The sequence below is a fragment of the Anopheles maculipalpis genome, chromosome 3RL (genome assembly GCF_943734695.1).
Source record: "Anopheles maculipalpis chromosome 3RL, idAnoMacuDA_375_x, whole genome shotgun sequence".
NCBI lineage: Eukaryota > Metazoa > Arthropoda > Insecta > Diptera > Culicidae > Anopheles > Anopheles maculipalpis.
The window spans coordinates 11,792,131-11,808,380 of record NC_064872.1 but is presented as its reverse complement, the minus strand read 5'-3'; the positions used below and the strand labels follow the sequence as shown (position 1 = coordinate 11,808,380).

Here is a 16,250-nt window from a genome sequence, read left to right as displayed (position 1 = left end):
ACACAAACGCTTGGGTATCCGCAGGTTAACATAATTAATCTCAAAACGAGAACATTTTTGCAAACACTCATTAGAACTCATGGGCAGCAATATTTATGCAATGTCAAGCGGCGCTTCCGCAGGCCATGGGGAAAATACTGCAAAAAATATTGTAGATATTCCCTAATATTCCTAATTTTAACCATTTTTAGTATGTTTTTATCTTTGGTTTTCGAATTTTGCGACACATTTAAAGCAATCCTTGTCGGAAAAAGGCCCATTTCTCACCTCATTTATTTAGCTGTTGCACATGCTATTGGCACTGTAGCAGGGATATATTTATATATTTTGAGAGGGCATTTTTGTAGCTTTTTTTAATGCATATATGCATATGGTCTGCTTATGTTTTGTACTTATTTATTTAAAAAAATGACACCAAAAGCTACGCGAATAAAGAACAAAAAACGAACATATACGAAATATTTGCGTAACAAATCGTATAATTACACGCCACGGTTCAATAAAAATACCTAAAATTGTTAAAAGTTTTATGTTATAATGCCCGGGAGTCTCTTTTACTTCCTGAATTTTTTTATCGAATTTTGAAAAGATGATTTACATAAAAAATAATGTATTTTTATAAGTGGCCCTATAGTTATGATATTTGTAGCCTTTTTTAACACATTAAAAAATATGTAAAAGTGTGCGCAAAACGATGAAAAAAATGTGTATTTTTAACCTATTTTTCTATTTTCTACAACTAAGCAGAATATCACTTTAACCTACCTGCTCAACTTTTCAATTTTTTTTTTTCTATTGTATTAGAAGGCAGGGCCTAGCAGGTCGTTAAATCAAGAAGAAAAGTGAGAAGAATATAAGCCTTAAGGGTTGGCTGAAGTGTATAATTATGCATAAGGCCATAGTGGCAGCTCATGCTTCGTGTAAAATTTTAAAAATATCTAGTTTCTATGAAAGATCAGATAAAAATTGCTTCTAAAATGTAATTACTGATTTAAATAGTAAAATTTAAAATTCTTTCCAAATGCTTTCATTTGTCTTTCGATAATTTTTAAAAAAGCATTACATTATTCTGTCACTTTCAACGTACAAACAAGATATGCATCGCAAGATAGCATACGGTTTCATTGCCTAAATCGTACAGTTTGCTACCGAGCTCAATCACACAAGCAGATTGTTTACGGGTCATGAAGCACGATTGCGACAAGCAGATCAGTTTTTAAACTGTAACAATTTCAAACAAGCTCTACTGCCTGTGCTCTGCTATCGCATTACAATACACAATACCGAGCAGCGCAAAACTCGCTCAAGCCGACCGATTCGATCGATCGCGGAACCTTACGCATTACCCTTGTGCAGAATGTAACCGAAACCAGCAGACCCCAAGGACCAAAAGGCAACCGAATGCACCATGCAGCGCAACGAGGGGATTGATTTTTTCTCCCGTTTTCCGAATGCGAATCGTGTTTCGCTGTCCCGCGCGCAAAGGAGCGCACATCTTGATCGAATATCAGTCCCGAGTTTCTTTCGCTGTGAAATATTTCCTTTGCCGGTAGGCACCGGGGTAGGGTGGGCAATTGGAAAGCTTGCCCTTGGAGCCTGGCGGAGTGTATAAATATGCAACCCAAACCCGGCACGGTAACAACTGAGTGTACTCGGCCGGGGAAGCGAAGCATACGAGCGCGCGCGCGCGAACTAGGTGAGAAGAAGCGCATGTTTGGCTCGATCGTTGGCGGGTTACGATGGCGTGCATCGATCGTTCTGCGTCCTGTTGCTGTGCGCTGCTGGGTTACATTTTTGTTCTCACATCTTCTCAAACCTCAGACACCCTTAAACGTCCCTCCCAGTCTGTCCGTTTGTGTGTGTGTGTGTGTGTGAGGAAGACGGCACGTAAGTTAGGGCGGCATTTTGCTGCACGTCTCCCGGTTTCGATGGCGGTTTATGTAAATTGCGATCACTATGCGACAATCGGCATTCGGCTTGCAAGTGACATACGCTCGGAAGCCGTGGTGGTGTTGTGTTTTTGCTTCGATCGAAACGGATTTGCTGCTACTTATGCGCCCTGCAGCAGCCTGCGTAGCACATACATCGCTGGCTGGTTTGATTTGCTCGCATTTTTTGGTATTATGTTACAGAATGCCGAGCACTCTCGATCAGCGGTGGTCGATCGTTCCTGCTCGAACGACACAATGGAAGGCAGGGGAGGGAGGGGAAACATTACCTCAATAAATGTAGCAGTTTTTTGCTGTTGAAAGCTTTGTTTACGGTCACAACTGTCAGCACAGTGCGACACAATTCATTGGTAGAGAGTAGAAAAATGGTACGAAAGATTTCCGATGCATCTTACTGCATTTTAAGTGTAGAGTGCAAAAGAGTTTTGGGCTGGGTATCTGTTTTCATATCGTGTGTTTCACAGGGAGTTCCGAGGTTTTTTTGACGCTTTTCCGTATATTTTATGTTCTTGTCCCAAAAGTTTTTGACGCATTTGACCCATAAATTTTTGGATTCTTCTACTGATTTTTGATTTCGTTTTGATATTCTAGAACTTAGCATGAATTTCTCGTAAAAAAGAAGATGAGCACTCAGAGGAACTCTTTAAAACTTGCTCACGGATTTGGTTTTTAACACTGATTGGACTATGCTCCTTTAAGCAAGACGTCATTCATCGTTGTCCAATTGAAATCAGGTCAAAAATAATGTTACAAATACATTTTCATTTTTTTACAGAGTTCTTCAGATGACTCATAAACTTATATACGAGAAATTCACTCAACGTTCAAGCTTACCAAAAAGATATTTAAAAAATCAGCAGTGGAAAACAAAAATTTATTGGAATGTGGTAAAAAATTGCGGAACAAGCACAAAAATGTACGGAAAAGCTTCAAAAAAACCTCCGGGCGAGGACAAAAATATTTGGGCACACGATAAAAAACCGTAATAAATTGTAAAAAATTGCTGGAATGCTCTGAATCCTTAAAACCTTCCAAATTTTTATTTTTTTATTAACTCAAAAACAATTGATCTTTGTATTCATCCTCTTGGCATTAATTTAATGGCTTACTAGACTCTGAGATACCGTGTAGTTGTTGAATGGGTAACGATGGACAGCCAGTCAGTGTCCTCACTACGGGGTCCGGAACGGTCCGGTCCAGATGTCCAGATTTGAACCCCAGTCTTGCCGTGTAAAGACCGACGCCGTTGTCGTCTCCACCACTGAAGGCGCCCTCACTTGCGAATGCTATATAGTTAATAAACTATATAAACATTCAACCTACCTACTGTACATCGACTAGAAGAACAGATTATTAAAATATTTTTAGGAACGTTTTGAAGTCCTCGAAGGTCGATATACAATTTGCATACAAAGCGAACAACCCTCAACCGTCCAGACAGCTGTCTCATTAACGACTGTTACGAGCAATTTCTTGACGGATTACATACCTCTTTGTGGTGTGTTTGTTGGTTAATAAATAACGAATTAAAAGCTTACATACTCACCATTCGCTTCCACTCGCTACCCCGCATACCTCACCAACGTTGAGCAGTTGAGCAGAGGAAATAAAGCACCGAACCGAAGTCTCCCTGATCATGTTCTCATGGGATTACCCTTCGATGCTTCAACGCAGATCACCACACCAGTCGAACAAAAAAAAAACCCCCGAGACAGAGAAAGAGGAGCGTGATCGCTGATGTTTGCTTGCGAGTACCGGATCACCGAGCATAATTTCTCATTCGATAAACTGTTCCACCAACCGCAACCGGGTAAACGCAGCCATTTTTGCCGTGAAGTGAAAAACCCTTAATACATATTATTATCAACACGATATCATCAACGTGTGTATAATTTATATGATCACATTGCAACCGTTTTCTTTTATTATTGTTGGTGCTGCTGCTGTTGCTGCTTGGTGGTCGTAGTGGTGGTCGTGGTGGTGGTTAAAACAGCCCTTGTATTATGTTTCTTATAACGACGACCCCACCAAGGACCGCCAACCCGGGGGCATCGATTTGATCCCGGCAGACGCGTGCGCCCTCGATCTGGATACTTCAGCAGTCGTAGCAGTCACTTCCCGGTTCGGCACATTACTTGTTGCTGTAGCAGCAGGCCTTTAATAAGTCACGATTTCTTCATTTTACGGCAGTCCAATTTGGTGAGACCGATCACATCGAACGATTCTGGACACTGGTTTGTCTGCGTACGGTCGGCGGCGTGGCCGTCCGGGAATCGACGAAATCATCGGCCATTTTCTTCGTTCCCCCGTTCTCCATTTCGATTCGTTCAACCGTCCACGGAGTACACGGTTGATCATTATGCTTATGCTGCGTGCAATGAATGCACCGATGGTAAAAAAAAGGGAACCCCGAAGACGATCCATCCACCCGGTGTACGGACAATGTTCGCGGATGGACAATTAAAGTGCACCAGATTTTTTTTGTTGTGCCTTTCGTCCGCACCAAGATGTGACTTATCAAGTGAATTTATTGTTTAGCTCTCGCGCGTCGCCCAAGAAGGATCCGGAAGAATGAGCGGGAAAGGGGGGGGGGGGGGGGGGGGGAGGGGGGTTAGTATCGAACGCATTACCATTTAATGTGTCAACTACCCATATTTGAAGTCGAGTGAAAAAGAAACCCCGTCTACACGTCGGCCCTTTAATTGATGTCCGTACCGAAACGATCTCTGCCGCCCGATAAAAGGTTCCTTTCTTTCGTTCGCAGGCACGCTCTACGTCACCATGAAGAGATGGAGAAGAAACACAAATGTGACCAGTGTGACTTTGCGACGCGCATTCTCGGACACCTTCGACGTCATCGGCTGGTGCACACCGGTAGCAAACCGTACTCCTGTCCGCACTGTGATTATACCTGTAATAACATTGTACGTAGTGAAATTGTGTTTTGGAAATTGCAAAATAATTGCTTCACTAACGTGTTACTGGTTACCGCTATTCTTTGGTTTCGTTGCAGGAAAATCTTCGAAAGCATGTGATTTCAACATCGAAACATAAAGGGAAATTTTTGTACGAATGTACGCTCTGTCCGAGGGCAGATGGAGGCACCGCGTATGGGTTCAATTTTCAGAAGGAGTACAAAGAACATTTGCAAAACTATCATAAACTGTCGTCGGATGAGGTGAAGGCTCTGCAACCCAAGTTTAGTTCGGACGGTTTCTAGCGACCAGGTTAAATGTTTTAAATTTGCATTCGATGAAGCATAAACAATATTTAAAAAATGAGTTTGTCAGTTTGAAAAAATATACGATTTTTTGAAAGCATTGGTCGGTGGAAGTCTTTATTTATAAGAATGTAATTATTATTAATTTCCAGTAATTACATTATTTGGTGAGATTTTTAATTTTTTTTTTCCAGTACGACCCACCGAAAGAACGTAACTAAATCAAAATAATGGTGCGCCGGCAGATAGGTGGTGGTCGGTTTTCAAACTAACCGCGCTGTCAGCGCTATAAAATCGCTCTGGTACAACTTGTACGCGACAAAACGCAGCTGAAGCGCACTTGGTAACGCCTTTTACATCAATAACACGTGGTAACGCTTGCTAACGGTATTACACCAACTTACATCTTGCTTGTGGGAAGTGAAGTGGAAGCCGGGGTGTCCCGGCTCTGCTTATCTGCCAACCAGGGGAGGTTATTTGTGAATTTATACAATTTATGAAACTTATATGCTGTTTGCTTGATATAGACGCCAGGGCTGTCTCTGACGACCCTGTTGCGGGCAAAACTATGGGTCCAAAAGCCACAAAAGCTTTGTAAGGTTACTGTATCGATTCTGCCAACAACTTAAGATCTTCTGAGCGTATTTTCACTTCATTTTTTCTAAGCCTATATTTGTGAGGATTTTTCGTGCGCCAAACGTGTACTGCTCCTATTGTTACCTTCGGGAACAGATTTACTTTGATCAGACGCATAGGCTTTGTCCTGGGTCGACCAGGACTCGTTCACACCAGTGGATCCACGTATCTGCTTCACCACTTTCCTAGACTTGGTCCGAACGATTCAGAACAATCCGAGACTTGGTCCGAGCGGACCGAGTTTGCCGGAATTGATGTCTCCTCATTCTTCCGACGGAGTGGGGAAGCACTACTGGAGAATTGCCGGCGAAAAAGTGGAAGGCACATAAGTGAAAATGTCATCTATTTGTTTACAGCGGTGTTTGAATAAGTCACGAAGGAGACGCAAGTCTTCATTGTACAATGAACTATTTTTGAAATTTATTATTTCAAACATCCATCATCTACAAATTTTCTCAGTCAGAAGTAAAAGTCACATTGAACACTGCATCATTGCAATATCTAGATAATTGATTTATGAAATGTATATATTTTATTATCCGTATTTAAAAGCATGAATAGACCTTCTGTGTGATTGCACCGTCTATGTCTGCTACTTCAGCTTCTATACCTCCAAACACGGGTACAAAGAATTCAGCTATGAAACCCGGGCGAAACGCCATACGAAAACGAAAATTCTCCACCAACAACATCCACACCATGCCCATTGTTGGGATGCTTGTGACGCTTACTTTCCGGTATGAAATCGTCCACATCCTCCGAGATCGATTCGTACCGTTTGCGACCCCTGCTGATGCTCGTCTCGCCCGACTCCTCATCAATCTCATGCGCTTGATACTGGAGATAGAACGGTTCGATGCGCTTGCCGGACTTTAGCAGCATGTACGGATCGAACGGAAAGAACGTATCCAAACAGTCTTCCGGCAGCTGTGTACTGTTCTTGTACACGGTGGCCAACTTGCGCCGTGCATTACGCTCCAAAATGGTGTGACAGTAAGCGAGCTGGTACGCCCGGGTTATGCCGGCGAATGCTGTCGCTACCGTCGGCAAACAGACACGCAACGGATTCAGCTGACAGGTGACGATCGATGAAAGTTGAAGTGATTGCAGAAAGGCTAGATTCTTGGAGCTTGCTGTAAGATGATTGGCGCGGAACGCTACCACGTAGAAGATGGCTTGACATACGGAGTAAAATAGGAGATGTGCCTTGAGTGATTGATTGTGAAGCATCGAATCGCTCCGCTGGATGTAGTTGTGCACCCAGTGCGACATTTCCAGCAGCATCGATTTAAGGTAGCTGTACGAAAGAAGGACCACGTATAGATTAATCCATTGTTGAACCTTCGTTTTAATGAACAAAAATACACTCTTACTTCTATAACCACCTACCCCCGAGTAGGTCAATCATTTTGTATGGGAGTTAGCATTTTTGCTGGATAAGAAAGCTAAAAACTTGAAGAAACTGAATTCCAAGAAAAAAAAGCTAATTGTGGTCTAACTAATCAAACTTAATTAATATATTAAAAAATCTTTGTCTATTTACATTTTATCTTCGATTCTTGCTTGTAATATTAAATATATGACCTATCCGGGTTGTAGGTCGATCATTGAAATAATGGTTAATGGTAGAGTGGCCATAGTGGTCAATTTTTTTTACTTACTTTAGTGGAACGAATTTGGCTCGAGCCAGCATGCTCGCTATATACCCGACCGACGTCTGTCGCACGGCGGGCGATTTGTTCAGATTGTTCACATTCTTCCAAAGCGAACTGATAAAATGTTCGGCGTACGTAAGCTTAAAGCTGCAGATGTAAAACATGACGAACTGGGCATGATCCGTGTTGTGGGTCGGCAGGATGTGTGTTTCGAACTGATTCAGTATGATCTTAAACAAACGGTCGCCTTGCCCGTCCACTTTTACCGTCTGCTCAATGTAGTTAAACACGATCTCCATGTACTGGTCCAGCGTTTCGGCAACCGGATGTTTCATCGTATCGCTATCCTCTGCATTCGGCTCCTCACCGCCGCCCGTTTCCGTCATCTCGAACATCATTTCCTCGTCCGGATATTCCGCTTCTTCGATGACGCTACGTGGCACGTTCACGTCCAGCTGTAGCAGATGGTAGAACACAATATCCAGCAGCTCATCACAGTAGATCGACGCGTACTCGGTCATGCGCAGCACATTGTACAGATAGCCGACCACCTCGCTGGACGGTCGCTTGTAGTACGGGAAGCTCTTCCGTAGCTGCGTCAGCACCACGTCGAAGATCATCGGTATCACATTTTTCAGTCTCATTATCAGATCATGCAGAGATCCCATTTGGCGTTGATGATCTTCAATTGCTGTACTGCTGCTGCCACCGACGCCTCCTCCCGGCAGTGCTTTGTCGGGGATGAACAGCTTCACTAGCTTGGCTATGGTCATTGTGCAGTAGTTTTTTTGCACGATTGACAGCTCCAGCACGAACTGTTTGTAGGCCTCCTGGGCCTCTAAGGAGCGGTTTAACCAGCGCAAGGAAAGCAACTGCTCGACCAACTTGCCAAAGTGGGGCTTCATCAAAGGAACGGCTTGCTTAGCTTGTAGGAAAATTTCTTTAAACTTATCATCCTGTAAACAAACGAAGAAGAAATTAACCTTCTTGAACCCCTTTCATGGACGATTCCTACTTACCACTGGGTCATCTTCTCGCAGCTTCTCCAAAAGTTCCTCGTACCCCGTTAACCGGTTATGATCCAACACTTCCTGCAGTGCCGATTCGATTGACAACTCCACAAATCGTACCTTGTTTCGGGACGGTGTACCATTCCCATTCGGGGGTGACTGTGACTTGAGAATGGAAGAGACTCGACGCTTTTCGGTAGCTGCAGACATGTTTGCATATTGTGTTTGAGATTGCTCCGTTGGCGTGCTTTTCTTGCAGGAAGGCAGGAAACCAAGATATTCCCTTCAAGGTTATGTATTACGCAGTACCGCACCGATGATACGCTTACGACGTGTCTAAACACTGGAAAAAATAATTATTTCTTAACTTTCGCTTCTGTGCGGCATGGGAAACACTGCCACCAAATGAAAATTCACACACTATTGAGCCAATTAGGCGAGATATTTTACAATTTTAAAAGCGTCTGCCGGCCAGCTAGCACGTTTTTACCACGAATAAACTTTCTGACATACACAGCCACGGATAATACGCATAAACTTTACTCATGCAATTGGCATGCCATGCCCAGGTTGCAATCCTGGCTGCAAAGCCCTTGCTAAACGAAGCCTGCCTAGGACCGTTGGTTGAATCGGAGACGAAGCGACGATTTTGTATGAAACATTATCAGCAGCAAAGACATCCGAAGTATCCAAAGTTCCCCGGGCCACGGGATATTTCAAACTGTTGAAATCGATGCAAAAATTTCAAAAAATCTCAAAAATCAGATTTTAGCTTTTCTTCACTGCCCCGTTTAGGCAGCTTGTTACATTTCGTTTACATCTATGACTGAGCGCCTACACAAGTACCTCCAATGGCACAACGATAATAAATATCTTAATCGTTTGCACATTGAACACCATCAGCGGCAAATAACCCTGTATTAACCTAAGCCGTTTCACCTAGACAAAAGCCGTTCCTGTATCGTAGCACCGAGAAACATACTGGTAGTATCAGAGAGCTTTTCTGCAACGTTACACTTTCCACACAAAATCCCACTTCAAAAGTTTTGTGGGGGGAGGGGGGGGGGGGGGTTCAAGGTTCCGTACGAACTCTAGTTTCTCCAGGTTCCGTACGAACTCCAAAAGTGCCACTTTCCGTGTTGCAGGAAACTCCGGTGACTGCATCAGATGCTGCTTTTTCAGCTCTCAATTTAGTGTTGAATTAATCAGGGTTGCACAGAAATAAATTTCATAATTCATTTAAAGTATTTTAATGTGTGATGAGATCAAGTGAATGGGGACACCAGTGGCGGAGGACGGGGCAGACGGCTGTCCTCGGCCCCATCGATTGAGAAGCTTAAACTATGTTGTTAAAGGATTCCTGTATATGGTACATCGGATATGAAAGACTCCCACCTCTCCCTTCCTGCTTTGAGCCGGACACACCAATAGCACACCAAATGTTGCTGACCACAATTGTGTCGTTTGATCAACCATCAGCAGCAATAGCAGGAGCAGGAAGAATTATAGTACAATCGAGGGTAATTGGAATATTTGGCCTTCTGCGCCGGATGCTGAAAACGCGTCTCTGAGAGAAGATAAATATAAATAAATATTGTGACCAAGAATTTTATAAAAATGGGCCTTTTGCAATCAAAATTGATGATAAATTTTGATTCTGTGCACCGTATGCGAATTTACGGTTACAGTAGAAGAAACAGTCTTTAGATGACTGTGGTACACAGCATCCGTTGCATGTGCGTTGACTAGTATTAAGATATAGTTAGGATAACGAAGCGTTGAGAGAGCGGCTCAAGATCAGTGGCGTGTAGAAAACCAAAGAGTGAACAATTAAGCGGAATATCACAATGAAAAAAAAGCACCCAAATGACGACTTTGCATGCGACGTCTGCAGCCTTGGTGGATTCGAGCAAAATACCATCGTTCGAGCAAGGGAAACATTTTTCGTGCACGATCTTGCCCGATTTCGTTCGATACGTCAAAGCTGCTGTCAACACAACAAAATCACCTGTTTTTGTTTACGTTCAATCATCATAGGATCATCTCCGTGTTAATTGTACATTTTCATCATGTCGCGTTTTAGTAGCGCTCTTCAACTTACGGATTTGGATGATTTCATAACTCCTTCCCAGGTAAATGTCAACACCCAACCAATCGGACGAAAGAATTACTGAATCGAAACTTTTTCACACAGGAATGCATCAAGCCCGTGAAAATCGAAACGAACAAGAGCAAAACGGGAGCAAAGATAACGATACAGGATGATGGTTCATATGTGCAGGAATCTTCGGTAAATATTAATTCACTACTACTAAGCCCTGCGTATATTACAAATTACATTTCCTCCCTTTTTTTGACTACAGAGTGGCATACAAAAGCTCGAAAAAGTAGAAATAACACTGGCCGATTGTTTGGCCTGCTCCGGATGCATCACGTCAGCGGAAGGCGTTTTGATTTCGCAACAAAGCCAAGAGGAGCTGCTGCGTGTCATGAACGCGAACAACATGGCAAAGCTGAACAATCAGCGAGATGAGATCAAATTCGTCGTGTTCACCGTTTCGCAACAGCCTATCCTATCGCTGGCACGGAAATATAATCTTCCACCGGAAGACACGTTCGAGCATATCGCGGGTAAGATAAGATGGTTGGAGTATTAATTTTTCGATTGTACCGCTTTACAATTTATTGCCCTTTTTGTTTTATAGGTTATTTTAAGAAGCTGGGTGCAGATATGGTGATCGATACGAAAATAGCAGACGATTTGGCATTGATTGAATGCCGCAACGAGTTTATCGAAAGGTACAACACGAATCGCAAAACACTCCCGATGCTTGCTTCATCCTGCCCGGGATGGGTTTGCTATGCAGAGAAAACGCATGGGAGCTTTATTCTGCCTTACATCGCGACCACCCGATCGCCGCAGCAGATAATGGGCGTTTTGATAAAGAAATATTTGGCCCAGTTGATGCAAACCACTAGCGACCGAATCTATCACGTTACTGTAATGCCATGCTACGATAAAAAGCTGGAAGCATCGCGCGAAGACTTCTTCAGTGAGGTGGAGAACAGCCGCGATGTGGATTGTGTCATTACTTCTAGTGTGTATTTAGTAAATTTGTATTCAAACTTAATTGGTTTAATATGAATTCTCTTGTTTCAGTTGAAATCGAACAAATGCTAAACAGTCTCGGGTTGCAAACACTTCAACTGGTAGAAAAAACTCCCATTGATTGGCCGTGGCCTACCGCAAGACCTCCAGTATTCGTTTGCGGTCACGAAACGTCCGGATCGGGTGGATATAGTGAATACATTTTTAAGTACGCAGCACGAAAACTGTTCAACATCCAGCTGGATACGGTCACATTTAAACCGCTCCGAAACAATGACATGCGGGAAGCGGTGCTGGAGCAAAATGGACAGGTGCTGTTGCGCTTTGCGATCGCGAACGGTTTTCGTAACATTCAAAACATGGTACAGAAGTTGAAGAGAGGCAAAAGTACGTACGATTATGTTGAAATAATGGCATGCCCTTCCGGGTGTCTGAACGGTGGAGCTCAAATACGTCCGGAGGAGGGTAAAAATGCTCGTGAGCTGACGGCCGAATTGGAGCACATGTACCGTTCCTTGCCACAGTCCAATCCCGAGAACGAAAGCGTTCAAACGCTGTACAATACGTTCTTCGATAGCGATGGAGATTTGAACAAACGGCAAAGTTTGCTGCACACCAGCTATCATCAGATCGAAAAAATTAACTCAGCTCTTAACATAAAATGGTAAAAAGTAAGCTATAGGGTATCGTATGTATATATGTATAGGCTGTTGTAAAATGTGTCTCCCCGCTCCGTATAAGGAAGAGGGACGCCTGAAACGAGATAAATAAACAAAACAGCTATCCCGGTAGCGATCTGGTTGCTAGACCACGAAGAAAGTCAAAACAAGCATAAACCGGTTTCCGGGGGGGCGGGGGGGGGGGGGGTGAGGGTACGAGACTGGAGCAATGGACTGCATTGCGATGGTTGAAAAGACGCTGCCTGGAGCGCACGCGATACATCCGAACACACCCCTTGTACGAAAGAACACGCTTCTGCAAACGGGTTTCGCACGTACGTCGGCCGTATCCTAGAGCCCACCGAAGAGGGTGCTGATCTTGACATTCAATCTTGGCTCGCTATCAAATCGAAGCAGTTGCAAGTTCATTCCATTAAGCCGGTACTTTGTAGAACAACACTATAAAGAAATCTTCGTATCTTCGTCGATTGCAAGACGACCAACCACAGCTATTGACGAAACAATGCGAAGTACTTTTTTTTGCGCCTCGTACTAACCGACACGGGATACAATGGTTAAGCATTATAAATATTAATTGCTGCCCGCCAATGCAAAGTGGCGAGCAATTGTGAGAATAACGATGTGAAAACAGTCTTCCACCTTTACCCGCCTTGTTGTGCGTTGTGCGAACTCAGAAAGTCTTCTCCCAAGAAAGAAAGGTCCATGACATTTGCTCAAACAACCCCCAATATGTGATTGTTTTGCACTTCACTGACCGTGATCGCTACGACAGAATGATCGAATTTTTTGGTGGCATTTATCTCGGTGTGTTTCTTTTTTGTTATTGATTTTCACTTATGGGGACTTTGGCCGAGCCGCCCGTTAAAACTGGTTCCTGAAGGAACGGCCAAACCGAAAACAGGCAAATATCACGTTTGACATTTTGGTAATTCTTTTTCTGCTTTTTTGTGGCTCCAAATCGTCCGAAATGATTGAAAGAATAAAGGAATGAGAATAAAATTCATTAATCTCTTAAATACTGCAACCGATTTGAAGCGGCTGGTAACGAAATGTCGACTGTCAAAGAAGGTTCAAACATTAACTGGGCGTCTCCATGTTGTTTATTTAAATTAATATTTCATTACAATTACCAACAAAGTTGTAAATGTTGCTTTCTTACATGTATGATGACACTTCTCAAAGTAAACAACAAGTCATTGACCCTGAGGAACAGCTGTAACATGATCGTGCTCATTAATTCCGTCCGGATTAAGTTTCCATCCCGAAAAATCCTCTCTTCACCGAAACAGCGATGGCGGTGATGTCTCCCAAACTTCATTTTTGTTCTTTTTTTTTGTATCGAACAAACAGAAAACATCTCACTGCATCGCTAAACCAAAAGATCCATTCCAACTCTGCACACTCACATTCTCGAACCGGAGCGGGGATGCGAGATTCGCGCGCGCGCGCGGAATCCCAATTTGCATAAGACAGATTAAGTTGCTTTCGATAGCAAAACGGAAAGCTTTTTTACCGAAAGGCAACGGTAAATTTCGGCTTCGTCGAATGTATTTACCAATTTGCGTAACATTATTCAGAATTCCACCCCATAATCGATGGATGCTGTGAACACGAGAATTCGGGAGCACCTACGCAAGTTGGTGCGTTTGGCGAAACTTGAATAAGCCATATGGTATCGTGACGATCGTAGGAAGCAAAAATCCCAGTTCAAATCGTGCCCAAAGGATTCGGCCCTCTCCTTGCGTTCCTGTGGCGTAATATGCTGGGCTGAAGATCAAGGGCGACCAACAGCCTTTCGGTGGAGTGGAATACACGAATACCGGTTCGTTCAGTTTTGCCTGGCTGCATGCAACGGTCGCCGGATGAATTAGAGCACTTTACGAATACACCCATTTACAGGCGAATCTCCGTGCATGCGGACACCTCGGCAGGTCTGTTGGCGTGTTTTATCATTCGATGCGTCAGTGGGAAGAGAATCGAAAACCTTCCGCGATCCTTGGAGCTACAGTGCACTCCGATGCGCGAAGACTTACAATCGGTGTTCAGCGGCAGATACAAGATTTTACTCATGCTTACTAACTCAATGTCATCCAGGGGGTATAAGAAAACACGTGGATCTAATATCTGTTCCACCCTGTAGCAGTTAATATTCTAGACGACGCTCCGTATACTACTAGATGGCCGATAAAGAACGTCCGGAACGGACCTGACTTGCAGAGCACACCTCAAAGATTAATATCTGCTACTTCCGTTTCGCAATTAACCTGGCTCAACGAAGGATCCACCAGTTGAATGACCCAAAGAGAGAGAGAGACCAAGAAAAAGTTATTAAATATTTAAAAATAAAAATCCACAATCCCACAAACTCCTTGGTGCTCCTTGGTGGATTGGTTGTGCAGATCTGTTTTAATCGTACTCATAATCAACTAAAACAAAATGAAGAACACCACCAAAAAGTAAAATACAGTGGTTCCCGAGAACGAGTTCTCTGCCACCCGCTCGTTACCGGGCGCGCCATTCCAGGCGCTGGACACTGCCGGAACGGAACGGGTATAAAAGAAGGTGTTCGGGATGAATAAGAATTAGTCGGTTCGTTGGCGTCTCTTGCTGCGGTGCGTACGGTGCTCAGGATAGTGTTCGCAAGTGTAATAAGCAAGTGCAAGAGAGAAACAGTGTGTGGTCCAAAGCAGATTTGCTTCTTGTTGCCATTGTGGGAAGTGTGCGTGCGTGTAGTATAAAGGTTAGTGTGATATTTATGTATATGGGCAGTGGCGGCCCTGTGAAGCCCTCAAGATTCGGGATTTGGTGAAATTTTTAAAACAACTGCTATCGGAATTGAATGTGATCGTACGTGTGAGACTGATGGTGCGCATGGTGCGGTGTAAAAATTAATATGCATGCGACATAATGCAACATTGAAGCACTGGTGATCGCAGAATATGAAAACTGCAACAAACAAGTAAACTCCGTGAAAAGTGAGTGAAAAGTTCTTCATCAACAAAGTAAAACAAAAAATTTAATATAAATAAAGTTGAGTGATAAGACAATTAAAAAAAAAAAGATGTGTGTCAGACATTTTCTTACGAGCTTGCCGAAGCGTTGTGTGAAAGTCAAATCTGCCAACAGAACGTGCTGAGCAGAGGAATAAAATTGCGTGGACAAAACCCCGCACGAACCCCGTTATGGACTGTCCAAGTGACCTCGATTCCCCAGCAGAAGAATAGAAATCGAAATGCGGGAAGAATAAAGAATGAATCATTGGATGTACCACGCTCAGCAGATCATTAGTGTTTAAATTATGGGATAATATATTACCGAGAATGAAGACGGGATGACGAGAGTGCAATTAGAGTGCATAAAATGCAGTGTTTTGGGTTACAAAAAGGGCATTAAATAAGCTGTGGTTCATATGTGGTGGAGAAAGTGGCACGATCGTTTTTGTGGAAGCTATATTGCAGTTCTAAGTGCCGGTGGTGAAGCTACAGCTTCACTAGCCTTCACACATGATGACCGGAGTTCAAATCCAATCCGGACCCGTTCCCCCCTTAGTGAGGACTGACATGACTATCCAACTATGTGGTAACCGAGAATAGAAAAGGGTCGTTAAGTCAAGAAAAAGTGCATCCAACATGTTTTTAGAACACATAGTTGCAATGTTTTAGAACTTGTTCTAAAAAAAAGAAGCTTCCATTAGTTTGACCCACAAATATCAGTGCGTTTCACATCCGAAGGCCTGGCCCCCCCATGGTACAACAATATTCGTTTCAACCCTGACCATTACCCCAAAATATCATCCTCATGGTTGTCGGGTTTCGGACGTGTGCAAGTGGTACGAGCTCCGAATCAATAATTATCGCAACCGATGACTCCCGCACGCCCTCTATACCTATGGCATTGGTCAAGTTGGGGGTATCTTGTTGGGTGTGCGCCTCCGTCTCCGGCTCATCCGACAGTTCTCATAAGCATATCGATCGCATGTAAGATCATCTAA

General features: G+C 43.4%; 4 protein-coding genes across 4 annotated transcripts in view; 2 read left to right on the top strand and 2 right to left on the bottom strand.

Moving 5' to 3' along the window:
• The window catches only part of LOC126560409 (zinc finger protein 335), a 33,244-nt gene extending 28,075 nt beyond the window's left edge, over nucleotides 1–5,169 (top strand). The window contains exons 6-7 of the mRNA XM_050216369.1: nucleotides 4,714–4,873; nucleotides 4,963–5,169. Of these exons, the coding sequence (XP_050072326.1) occupies nucleotides 4,714–4,873; nucleotides 4,963–5,169 (367 nt within the window). The remainder of the gene's footprint in view (nucleotides 1–4,713; nucleotides 4,874–4,962) is intronic.
• Nucleotides 1–16,250, bottom strand: part of LOC126564882 (protein limb expression 1 homolog) — a 508,128-nt gene that overhangs the window by 433,470 nt on the left and 58,408 nt on the right. The window lies entirely within an intron of this gene.
• LOC126564370 (RNA polymerase I-specific transcription initiation factor RRN3) lies at nucleotides 6,439–8,720 on the bottom strand. The gene is made up of 3 exons (XM_050221399.1): nucleotides 8,480–8,720; nucleotides 7,467–8,416; nucleotides 6,439–7,102 (listed from the first exon to the last, which is right to left on the bottom strand). The coding sequence occupies exons 1-3, from the start codon at nucleotides 8,678–8,680 to the stop codon at nucleotides 6,439–6,441; spliced, it is 1,815 nt and encodes a 604-aa protein (XP_050077356.1). The 5' UTR covers nucleotides 8,681–8,720.
• Nucleotides 10,539–12,248, top strand: LOC126564617 (probable cytosolic Fe-S cluster assembly factor AGAP009023). The gene is made up of 5 exons (XM_050221696.1): nucleotides 10,539–10,602; nucleotides 10,665–10,760; nucleotides 10,834–11,101; nucleotides 11,176–11,568; nucleotides 11,631–12,248. Exons 1-5 carry the CDS (start codon nucleotides 10,540–10,542, stop codon nucleotides 12,245–12,247), a joined length of 1,437 nt encoding a protein of 478 aa, XP_050077653.1. The 5' UTR covers nucleotide 10,539; the 3' UTR covers nucleotide 12,248.